Source organism: Pollicipes pollicipes, unplaced genomic scaffold (assembly GCF_011947565.3).
Source record: "Pollicipes pollicipes isolate AB1234 unplaced genomic scaffold, Ppol_2.1 Scaffold_4740;HRSCAF=5597_pilon_pilon_pilon, whole genome shotgun sequence".
Taxonomy (NCBI): domain Eukaryota; kingdom Metazoa; phylum Arthropoda; class Thecostraca; order Pollicipedomorpha; family Pollicipedidae; genus Pollicipes; species Pollicipes pollicipes.
In genome coordinates this window covers 15,054,586-15,067,159 of record NW_023596545.1, presented here as the reverse complement: position 1 = coordinate 15,067,159, position 12,574 = coordinate 15,054,586, and the positions used below count along the sequence as shown (strand labels likewise).

At 63.1% G+C, this 12,574-nt stretch overlaps 1 protein-coding gene across 4 annotated transcripts in view; it reads right to left on the bottom strand.

The window, feature by feature from the left end:
• Positions 1–12,574, bottom strand: part of LOC119099338 (protein 4.1 homolog) — a 44,564-nt gene that overhangs the window by 22,064 nt on the left and 9,926 nt on the right. For all 4 annotated transcript variants that reach the window (XM_037222467.1, XM_037222469.1, XM_037222468.1 and 1 more), the window contains exon 2: positions 10,310–10,457. In XM_037222467.1, coding sequence (XP_037078362.1) covers positions 10,310–10,457 — 148 coding nt within the window. The remainder of the gene's footprint in view (positions 1–10,309; positions 10,458–12,574) is intronic.

Genomic DNA, 12,574 nt, shown 5'->3' with positions numbered 1-12,574 from the left:
CTGGCTGTCAACAGTTACGGGGTGAGGGAGCGAAGTGAAGATCCTAAGAGTCTAAAGAGCATTGCAGCTTAATTCGATGGCCAACTTGCACGCTGGGGCTCAGCACTATCATCCTTGTCTCTGACACCAGGCGCTCCAGCGGGCTGTTCCAGCTGGCGTCCAACTAGCATCCACGTCCAACGCCTTGCCCGCTGTCATGCCACAGTGGGATACTTTCCCAGGCGTCTAGCCCCCAGCACGCCGACACTTTCCCGGCGTCTAGCCCCCAGCGACGCCGACACTTTCCCGGCCAGCCCCCAGCGACGCCGACACTTTCCCCGGTCCAGCCCCCAGCGACGCCGACACTTTCCCGGCGTCTAGCCCCCAGCGACGCCGATACTTTTCTTTGCGCCCAGCCCCCAGCGACGCCGATACTTTCCCGGACGTCCCGCCACGAACAGCGCCGATATATGGGATTGGATAAATCATATTATATTGCTGATGAGCCACTGGGGCAGCCTCAAAGCACGGCACAGCCACACGATCATGCTCATAGCCGCAAACAGAGTGGCACGCATTTAGCGGCCGCATATCGACACCGTATTTCAGCAGCGTACCTTCACAAAATGAGCTGGGGGCTGCGCAGTGACAAATGGCCCAACCTGCCCCGAATATACCACCAAATAGGTTTCTCCCCAGATTTGACCCACTTCCTTCCCAAAGTTGGTGGGAAGGGGCTGGAGCCCAATTTGGATGCTCCATCACCACCCCCTCCCCCCTCCCCCCAGCGCGAAACAGGAAACTACACCTCTGCAGCATTTCCTCCAGCTAAGAGTCAACTGCTCGGGTCCCTCCCTATAAATATTCCTCGACTTCCAATTTCTAAGTCCCTGCGCCTCAACAATCGCCCTGACATTGGCCGTTCGCAGATCGGTTTCCACTTAGCGCGCACATCGTCACATCAGCCTCCCTCGCCGCAGAGCCGTAAATCCCCGGCCCGTGACGCGTCGTTTCGCATCTCCTCCGCTGGCCGCCGGTCCAAAGCCGAGCGTCGGCCGCGGCCCGTTGTGTCGCCGCCGCCCGGCTCGTGTATCGATTCCGGTTTGACTGCCGGGCAAGGGGTCGTTACGTGCCCGCTTGGCGCCAGTCTGTCGGCGGCCGGCCGTGGCGCCCCTCCGCGCCCCTCCCCGCTCCCCTGAGCGTCGGTTTCAGCTCGGTGGTTGCGGAGCGATGCCGACGCTGGCCAAACGTCTGGAGCCCGCCTGATGGGTCGGTCTGCGCACCTGCCGGCGGCGCTGGCAGCAGCCGGGCCGCCAGCGCGCCTCCGTTGTGAGGCGAGCACGCGGCTGTGGCGCCGACAGCGGCCGTTTTACACCGGCGCCTGGGGGTGTGTTCGGCGTCGGCGTTGTGGGGGCTCCTGCCGGCACGCCGTCGGGCGGAGGCCGCCGCGGCCGCGCCGGGCGGGGCCGCCGCACGGGTCTATGAGCGGGCGGGTGTGCCCCGAGGACAACAAGCACGTGCCGGCGCTGCGCCAACGTGTGTCGGCCGGCCGACGGGCAGCCGCGAACCGAGTGGCGGCTATAGAGGAGCCCAACTGAGACACAGTTGCCCCGCGTGTCTCCTCGAGCCGACTCAGGGAACAAAGCAGCCGACGCAGCGTGTCGCCCGGCCTTTGCAGAACACAAGGGACGCGTCTTGAATACGTGGCCTTTAATGTGTAAGAAGACTGCGGAGCTCGTACTTGAACACTGAGCATTCCCCGCGAGGATTTATAGGACAGACTCGAGCTCTGTTAGCACCTGAAAAGATGCATGCGGTTTAGAGAAGCAGCAGTGGTAGCCTGCCCATCAACGGCTGACACATTCGTCCCGCTTGTTTCAGCATCCGTCACGGTACCCGGGGGGTACCCGGGGGGTACCCGAGGCCGTCACGACGCGCAGACACGCGCTGGCGTGACCAGCAGCCGCCAGTGCTGCCGCACAGCTCGGCCAGACGCCCCCCATCACGGTACGCTGCGGGCCCGGAGCTCAGGCGTCCCTTCCCCAGACGCGCGGCGAGCCCGCTCCCCAGGTCTGGACCCGGAGTCGGCCCCGACACTGTTTATCCAGCCGGAGGGACGACAGGCAGCGACGACTCTCCTCAAACAACAGGCACGCGACCAGCCCTCGCTGCCAGGCCCTCAGCCCATCTGGGTGGGGAAAGAACAGATGAAAAATGATGATCTGTGTGAGGCGCTGAAGTTCGCAGCCCCGCCCCCACTCCGTACAATAGGGAGCCGGGAAGGGGGCCAACACAATCTGTGAGGGCGCCTGTGATGGCGAACCACCACCGTTGTCGACTCCTCGCTTATCGACCTAGTTATGTTTCGCACCCAAACGGGCCTCCTGCGACAGGTGGATGAGCTCTCGCTGCGCAGACGGCTACCTTAGCCCACCAATGGCATGCATGTGATTAACGTCGTACAGGAATGCACTGCGCCGTGCTCGCCTTTTGATGTGTGCATCAAGCAGGTGCCGCCGCAGAAGTGTACGAACTTGGTCAAGATGCCGCAAAATAAGTTTAACGCCAGCGTTTCCTTCCCCAGCTTAATCAGGCTGATTGAAAGATTATCATTCTTGGAAGTGACAATCGTTGTGACGACAACACGACCTGCGCTAGGCTTGATCTCATGTACCCACAATGTGCGCAAAAGACGAACGATTTGACCCTGGTGTTGTGTCAATTACACACTATGAAAGGTATCCCAGAGCCACCTGTGCTGCAGATGTCGTCCTGGTCGAGATATTTAGATGCGTTTGGTCGGACTCAAAACGGCCTGGCGCTTTATCAATAACCACTGCAGACAACAGCTCGCCAGCCCAGCCTGCGCCGAGTCCAGCCAGCGAAACAACCGCTGTTGGGACGAGACCTCCGCGGTCAGGTCTCTACTGGACACCACCCTTCCACATTAAACCCTGTCAACACCCGGTCTCCCCGTACAGCGTGACCGACGGGGAGCGCGGTCTGACCGTACGGTGTGACCGGCGAGCAGCGCGTCGCTGTTCGTACAGCGTGACCGGCGAGCAGCGTGTCGCTGTTCGTACGGCGTGACCGGCGAGCAGCGCGTCACTGTCCGTACAGCGTGACCGGCGAGCAGTGCGTCGCTGTTCGTACAGCGTGACCGGCGAGCAGCGTGGTCTGACCGTACAGCTTGATCGGCGAGCAGCGCGGTCTGACCGTACAGCGTGACCGGCGAGCAGCGCAGTCTGTCCGCACAGCTTGATCGGCGAGCAGCGCGGTCTGACCGTACAGCGTGACCGGCGAGCAGCGCGGTCTGACCGTACAGCGCCGCTGAGCGGCCACAACAGGACGGGGTTGCCCAGGACACGGTCTTCAGTTTATCATTCGTCCCACCCTGGAGCGGGCGCACGCGAGGGTGTACAGCCAACATACTGTCCCATGCGGCGTTGAGGCCAGGCGCCATGCGTTCGACTCGCACCGGCCAGTTTTTTGTGGCGTGGGCGTCAGATAATGAGACATGACTTACACCAATACACCATCTTCATCAAGGGAAAAAGACCGGCGGCCTAGCAGACCGACACGCCACGCAGCCCCAGCCCGGCCGGCCCCTTACTTCCATCAGGCCAGACCGGCAGCGGGGGCCGCCCCTCCTCACGACCAACCGGTACGCACGTGCTCGCACCAGAAACGGCCCGCCTATTAAATCGATGGCGTGCGCGGCTGGGGGGGGGGGGGGGGGCAGGCTTCGCCGGATCCGATCGCCTCAATCGAAATCAATCGGACACGGCGGCGGGACACAACACGGAGCGTGCAGGACTGCAGCACGTCCAGCGAAGCCCGGCGCCATGACACGGAGCGTGCAGGACTGCAGCACGTCCAGCGAAGCCCGGCGCCATGACACGGAGCGTGCAGGACTGCAGCACGTCCAGCGAAGCCCGCCGCCATAGCACGGAGCGTGCAGGACTGCAACGCGTCCAGCGAAGCCCGGCGCCATGACGCGGAGCGTGCAGGACTGCAGCACGTCCAGCGAAGCCCGGCGCCATGACACGGAGCGTGCAGCACTGCAGCACGTCCAGCGAAGCCCGGCGCCATGACACGGAGCGTGCAGCACTGCAGCACGTCCAGCGAAGCCCGGCGCCATGACACGGAGCGTGCAGGACTGCAGCACGTCCAGCGAAGCCCGGCGCCATGACACGGAGCGTGCAGGACTGCAGCACGTCCAGCGAAGCCCGGCGCCATGACACGGAGCGTGCAGGACTGCAGCACGTCCAGCGAAGCCCGCCGCCATAGCACGGAGCGTGCAGGACTGCAACGCGTCCAGCGAAGCCCGGCGCCATGACGCGGAGCGTGCAGGACTGCAACGCGCCCAGAGAAGCCCGACGCCTGATCAGCTGCCGACGCGAGCCCGTGCGTGCCGAGGTCACAGGTTCCCGCTGGCTCTGCTGCCTTTTGGACGGTTGACGCTGACGCGGCTGACAGGGCGGCGGCAGCCGGGAGACCAGCTGGGCAAGTCTCAAACCCGAGGCGGACAATCGAGCCGATGCGGCGCCGACGCTGCCGATAAACACGACCTGCGGCGGACGGTGGACCGACGCCCGGCGTCACCGCCGGCCGACTGAATCACGCCCTGATGAAAGCGATAACTTCCGGATCACTCAGCCGCCAGCGGCGACGCTATGTGGGGGCACAGAGAACTGCCGTCACAGAGAACGCCGACCCTGTGGGGGCACACCGGGGTACGGTCACAGAGAACGCCGGCCACTGACCAAAACCACCAGCCAGGTCACGCCGCTGGATGGTGGGACCTGGCCAGTCGGGTACCGGGTCACCGTGTTACTGCTTCACCGCACCGAACGCCTGATACCTGACATCTCACTGGTACGTATGCCATCGGCCCACACCACCGGCCACATGTTCCATCCATCCCGTGAAACGACGGGGTTTCACCCACCCACGTGTGACCTATTTCTGCCGACAATGGGCTTCACTAATGAGTGGCATTGACATTTCGGACAACAATGGCTGTGCTGTATGTGCCGAAGGGATCACAGATTACAATGAGCCTGAAGGGAAATGGAACAATGTCAACAGGCAATAACGCCTCCTTACGGCTTTGAGATTTCAGTGCGCTGAGTGATTTGACACACAGGTCAAAATGAGTTTATACCCGCAACTAGCTTTAACGGATGGGGTCGGTGGCTGCGTCCCAAAACGAGCCCACCGCCACCCAAAAAAACAACTTTGATGTGAGCAATGCATGATGCATCCAGAAATGCAAAAGCTCTCTTCCAGACCTGTTAACTACTTGTGTTTACTTCTTTTTGTAGCGGTCGGTGATTCGTCGTCCTGAGATGCTAGCGGAAGCTACACAGAACTGTCCGGCAGTCACGGCCTTCCAGCCTAAAAAGCCACGACGTTCGTTGATCAGCATTGTTGGGGGAGAGGGGGCGGGCGTTCTTGGAAAGCTGGATGGGTGGTGCCACGCCAGCGACCATGACCCGATCGAGCAGTCCTGTACCCAGCTGGCGCTGCATAGTTCTGACGGCGACAATGACCGACGATGCTGACCTGCCCCTCCCCCCCCTCTCCCCCCTGCTCGTGCCGGCGGCTGCGCATGGGGGCGAGGGGACGGCCGACATCCGCGCAGCCTGACCACGTCAGCCTGAGGCTGCGCGGACGTAGCCAGCCGCGGGGATGGGCTCGTCGCCCCGGCGACAGTGATTTCAGGCCCGCCACACTGGCCGCCGCCCGCGCCAGCCGGGCGTCCAAGTCATGGCGCAGGCCGCAGATCTGGCGCCGCCACGTCGGCAACAGCGGCTCCGTCTCGGCCTGGTGACGGCGTCGACGGTCACTGTGCACTGATGCCTGCGGTCTCGGCCTGGTGACGGCGTCGACCGTCACTGTGCACTGGTGCCTGCGCGTCCCGAGCTCTGCCGCGGCGACCAGCGGCCAACGCCGAACCCTGCCCAAACAAACGCCCTGAGCTTCGAAGTCGACGAAACCACGCCGAACGCGGACAGAGTGCCGCCACATACAGATGTCCGCTTAAGGCATGCATGCTGCCGCCACACAAATATCCGCTGGAAGCATGCAGGCATCGCCACAAACCACTCAGTCACCGCCTCGCTGGGCCTCGCAGTGGAATGCGGCTTCTGGAACATCACCAGCACCTGATCCTGACTCGTCACCAGAGAACCAGAGCACAACGCCGCCTCTGAGGCGACGGCCCAGCCTCATAACCCGAACCCGACAAAGCCGTTTCCACCGGAGCCGCAGCCGCTTCCGTCGCTGGGACAATAGGCCCGCGGGCCCGAACTGCCTGCGCACTCCACCGCTCTCACTCCGCAGGCACCCACTTGGCCTAAATGCGAGATGAGTCTTCATGACGGAAATGGACCGATAAAGCCCCGGCGGGTGCGGCGGCCTCTGTGAGAACTGCCGTCCCGATTACTAAGCGCCTTGGTTCTAAAGAGCCGCAGGGAGGCGGCCAGTACAAGCCCATGTTAGCACATACCAGACAACGCTGGGCAACGATGCAGACAGACTACTTTGCGTGTGCCATACACTGACATGCGACGTTCAACCTCAAGCCCTGACCAAGCGAACAGCCGGCTTCCACGCCTACTGCAATCGCCGGCCACCCGCCGACGCCCGTCCTACACAGCTACATCCCTGCCGGACGGCGCCCGCCACCGCCACCGGGCCGGACGCTGCCCCAAGGTGGCTCGCGCGGGCACGATCTCCTCAGACGGGCATGTGTGGCGGCTAGCGTGCTCCTGCGCCGGGGCCGAGCGACCCTGCAGCCACACGTGTGTGACGGCCCATTACCGGGCCGTCGGCAGCTGACGGCGTCGCTAGGGGCGCGGCGACCGACGCCCGGAGCGGTCCGGCGACTCAGACCACCGGTGTCTCAGACCACCGGTGTGCCGCTGATCATCGAGACCACTGCTGATGTGCTGATGACTAAGACGGCGTCGCTAGGGGCGCGGCGACAGACGCCCGGAGCGGGCCGGCGGCCGACGGGTCTCAGACCACCGGTGTGCCGCTGATCATCGAGACCACTGCTGATGTGCTGATGACTAAGACGGCGTCACTAGGGGCGCGGCGACCGACGCCCGGAGCGGGCCGGCGGCCGACGGGTCTCAGACCACCGATGTGCCGCTGATTATCGAGACCACTGCTGATGTGCTGATGACTAAGACGGCGTCACTAGGAGCGCGGCGACCGACGCCCGGAGCGGGCCGGCGGCCGACGGGTCTCAGACCACCGGTGTGCCGCTGATCATCGAGACCACTGCTGATGTGCTGATGACTAAGACGGCGTCGCTAGGGGCGCGGCGACCGACGCCCGGAGCGGGCCGGCGGCCGACGGGTCTCAGACCACCGGTGTGCCGCTGATCATCGAGACCACTGCTAATGTGCTGATGACTAAGACGGCGTCGCTAGGGGCGCGGCGACTGACGCCCGGAGCGGGCCGGCGGCCGACGGGTCTCAGACCACCGGTGTGCCGCCGATCATCGAGACCACTGCTGATGTGCTGATGACGAAGACGGCCAACCGGGAGTTGTTTGTCAGCCGGCCCGCGTGAATCGGTCCGTCGTTGCTTGCCTTAAGCCGGCAGCGGTCAGACATACATCATTTCAGAATGGTCGGACCGATGACAGCCCAGAACGTTCAAACCAACACCAGCCTAGAATACGCGCGATGCTTGCAACCAAAATGTGTGACGTCTGGCGTTCTCGAGCGCCGACTTTTCCTATCGTGACAGCAGATAAGAGACTGCGACTCAAGCGCCGCGGCCGGTACAAGCGCTGATAAACGCTCCGCTGACTAATACAACACCTCCTGCGCACAAAGGTCCACCTGGTCCGGCGCCGGCAGCGCGGAGAGACCACCCCCTCACGGTGAGCGGGGGGGGGGAGGGGGCGTCCCCCTTCCACCCGGACACTGCTGAGCGCCTCCACACGGGCTGGACAAGACACACGGGGTCACCGGTCCTGGCGCCGCCGGCCCTGGTACATGTCCCGTGGCCTGGCGCGGGCCGGACAAGACACACGGAGTCACCGGGCCTGGCGCGGGCCGGCCCTGGCACATGTCTCATGGCCTGGTGCGGGTCGGACCAGACACACGGGGTCACCGGGCCTGGCGCCGCCGGCCCTGGTACATGTCCCGTGGCTTGGCGCGGGTCGGACCAGACACACGGGGTCACCGGGCCTGGCGCCGCCGGCCCTGGCACATGTCCCGTGGCCTGGCCGAGGACATGCCGCGACGATGAGGTCATCCCTGCGGCACGGCAGCGCCGATACTACACGGGAGTCGGAGATAGCGACTGGAGGGATTACCTAGAGGAGAAGACTAATGAAAAATAAACGGGTCCTATAGGCATATGTAGTGTGAAAATTTGAACGGGATGTGCTGCTTGCCGATAAGGCCATGGAAGAGCTGTACAAATACGGCATATGGGCGCAGCTAACTTACTAGCCGCTTTATTACGACCGCATCCACGAAAAGTGGGTGTTTCAGTGAGAAATGATGGGCGAGATGCCATGTGGGTCATGTTTCACGCCCAGCTTACCACACACGGCCCGCATACCACTTGCTTGCACACCTCAGCGATCACGGACATAAAACTGGGAGGCTGCATGCAAAACAGCGGGGCACGCAGCCCCCGTGGAGTCGTCTGGGACGCAGCATTATCCCGATTACCGCCGCCGTTCCCTCCACTCTCGCCGCCTTCTGTTTCCCATCAGCCTGTGATGTCGGCCGCCCTTTAACACGCGGCTTCCTGTTGTCCAAGGGGGACGTGACGGCGACACGGCCCGCCGTCGCGGCGACACGGCGCTGCCGTCGCGGCGACATGGCCTAGCCGTCGCAGCGACACGGCCCTGCCGTCGCGGCGACATGGCCTAGCCGTTGCAGCGACACGGCCCTGTCGTCGCGGCGGCATGGCCCTGCCGTCGCGGCGGCATGGCCTAGTCGTCGCAGCGACACGGCCCTGTCGTCGCGGCGGCATGGCCCTGCCGTCGCGGCGACATGGCCTAGCCGTTGCAGCGAGACGGCCCTGCCGTCGCGGCGACACTCGTTTGCTCTCGTGGAGGCACGGGTTCTGCTGCTGTGACCACACTACCGGCCCGCCATGTTCTCACAGACGGCCCATCGACAGTGACAGGTGCAGGGCGGCGGGGGGGGGGGGGGGCGGCGGCACGCTGCACAACAGTAGAGCCCCCCCCCCCCCCCCCCCCCCCCCACACGCATCGCCACCGGGATCCGCAGCTGGCCGTACGTCACCACAGACACCTGGCCTGAGCCTGGCGCCGACCACACACACACACACACAGTGAGCGGGCGGCGGAGACCGGCCCCAGCCCGCGTCACGGTCCGGCCGGCGGCGCTGTCCGTCCCCGGTGGCTGGCCGCGCGCCGCCGCGCAGCTCGGTCCGGCTCGCCGTCCACCGCCGGGCCGGCGCTGACTGAAGACCGGCGCCAGTGTGCGGCGGCGCGGCACCAGCGCCAGCCATCCATCCACCTGCCCTGGCCGTCCTCAGGCCAGCAGGCGTGAAAGACAGAGCTGTCGGCGGCACTCGCCGCTGCCCTCTCGACGGACGGACCCCTGAGAGCCAACCGGCCGGCCCGCGTCTGCGGCAGCCGCCGGCAGTGCATGACACCCGCTCACTTCAAGGCTTCAGCCCGGGGGCAGTGATGGCACGGCTCAAGCTCGCGCGCACCGACACTTGCTTCACTGCTGCAGCTCCCGTGTCGGGCGGCAGTTACACCTTCAGACCCTCCATAAAGGGCTGATCATTTCAACATAGGTTGGCTCGCAGCCACGTTATCCATGTCATCCTTCATTTGAGGGCGCGCCACGTAGTGGAGCTGGCATGCGTCATGGTTTTCTCTTAAATCAAGAAAGTTAAGTTATGTAAATGTGCTATTCGACCTCCAGCTATCTTCCTTTTCAATAAGCGGGCTCTGCAGAATTTATTTTACAGAAATATGCCTTGCCTTTTAGTTCTCTAACATTTTGTTTGCACTGTGACCGCGGGCTTAACATCGAATTAGCGTCAGCATCAAACGCGAAGCAACTGTATGCGTGAAAGTCACCTAGCCAGGAATGGGCCCTCGAACCACTAGAGCCATTACGGAGGAAAATACATACAGAGCGACTCACGGCACGGAACCATATCCTTTGTTACAGACGCAGTTCATTGAATGAGAACAACAGTAGGCTTCCTGCACCAATGGGCGCCTCAACTCTACGTCACAGACAGCACAGTCAACGCCATGGTAGGCCCCGCCCCGTGCTGCTGGGGAAGACGAGACAGGGCGACCCACTTTTCAGCTGCTTCTTGATCGGCTTGTCCAGCTGCAGCCAGTTGATGGGGTCGTGCTGGTCGGAGAACTGCAGGCCGAAGTAGTCGCGCTCCAGCAGGTCCAGGTGCTCCGTCACCCTCAGCAGCAGCTCTTGGCCCGTGGCCTTCTTCTGGGGAACGGAAGCCGCCGTCAGCCACCGGAAACTCAAGGACCGGCTACGCATCGATATTTTGGCGTCAACGAGAGGTAAATTCACAACTGGCTGTTCATCAGTCTGGTTGAAGATTGCATCCGGTCACAAGAAAACTTAAACGGTTTCCAGTAAATGAGGGGTCATGCTTACTATCGAGAACCACATTACACATATGATCATGCGACCTTGAGAGACGTCTCTCCGAAGTACGCTCCGGCCGTGACCATTCGCGGAAGAAATCATGACTATCGCCACCCAGACAACACGCCACTGTTCCTGCAATCTGTGACGGGACGACCGCCGGCCCCGTCACCATCCGCAGCTGATCTGCAGGCGGGGCGGGGCCGCCACCGCCCCGGCCACGCCCCGCCTGCTGCCTGCCACCGTCCGCTGGGCCGCCCCCGGCCCCGCCCCGCCTCCACGCCCCCGTACCAGGTGGCAGACGGTCTCGCCGCCCGCCGTCGCCCCGCAAAGGCCGGCCGCCGGAAATATTTACCGGCCGCAACGAGTGTTTACCCCCGGCGCGACGGGGGCGGCGGTGGTGGCCGGGTGGAAACGGCGTACGTTTTACAGCGCCGGGGGCTGCAGCTCGTGTGTGTGTGTGTGTGTGTGTGTGTGTGTGTGCGTGCGTGCGTGCGTGCGTGCGTGCGTGCGTGCGTGAGTGCGTGCGTTGCGTGCGTGCGTGCGTGCGTGCGTGCGTGCGTGCGTGCGTGCGTGCGTGCGTGCGTGCCCGCGCGGTGGCAGTGGGACTGCATGACGGCGTATTTCAGTCGAAGGCACTCGCGCGCAAGCGCGTGGAATCTCCGACGGGCGGCAGTAGGTCAGACTGTCTGAACCACCACGGTTATAGGCTCGCAAGCCACGAATTGCGAGAGAGAGAGAGAGAGAGAGAGAGGGGGGGGGGGGGGGGGTCCTGACAGGCGCCGCCATTGGTAATATTTTTATGCTCAAAGTAGGTGCACTTCGGGCGTTAGGCCGTGATGCGCCAGTTGAGCATGCGTTCCAAGCGTCCCGCGCAACACGTGTCTGCCTGTCGCCTGGGCCCCGGAACGGTATTCGGCGGGTCAGGCGGATCCGTGGTAACAGCTCTGACCGAAACGTGGTCGGCGTTCATAATCCTCTACCTTCATGTCGTGTTCCGCGAAATTTTTTAATCAAATCGTAAAGAGCACTTGAGCAACCACCTAATAAGCAGGTGCTTCTGCACTGATCAACACTCTAACGAGCAAGAGGCTTCTGCATGCCGGGGCCGTGCGTGTTGGACCAGACGGACTGCGGCGGACGCGCTAGCCATCCCCGGAGAAGGTTGAGACAAGGCCGTGGACAGCTCATCATCCGAAGTCCGAATAAGAGTCCGAAGTCACGTTCGAGTGCTACCCATCGCTGTTGCTCATCACAGGATGGACAACCGACGAATGAGGGAAGCGATCACACGACGGACAATCGGCGGATGAGGGAAGCAATCACGGGACGGACGACGGATGAGGGAAGCGATCACACGACGGACAATCGACGGGTGAGGGAAGCAATCACGGGACGGACGACGGATGAGGGAAGCGATCACACGGCGCACAACCGACGGACGAGTGAAGCGATCACGGGACAACCGACTGAAAAGGGAAGCAGCCACGGGAAGACCGACGGATGAGGGAAGCGATTATGAGACAACCGACAGGTGAGGGTAACAACACCGGGAGGACCGACGGACGAGGGAAGCGATCACGGGACAACCGACGGACGAGGGAAGCGACCACGGGACAACCGACGGACGAGGGAAGCGATCACGGGATGTACCGCGGCATCAGCTTCCGTCCGCGACATACGGAGCGACGGCCGGAACCCCGTCAGGAGTATTGGCCCCCGCCGCCGTCCAGAGGACAATGGGATAGGAAGTGCGCACAACTGGGGGCATAGGCGCTCTGAATACCAGCGCGAGTTTCATCACATGGCCAGGAGAGATCCCCCAGGAGGGCCAGGAAGCATTGCCGCGGTTGTCATGAGAAGCAATCCTCCCTCGGCGACCCGCTCAGATCGGAACGGCACCCAGTTAAACGAGCAACGATTCAGTTTTATTTACGGCCAGCAGCAATCTT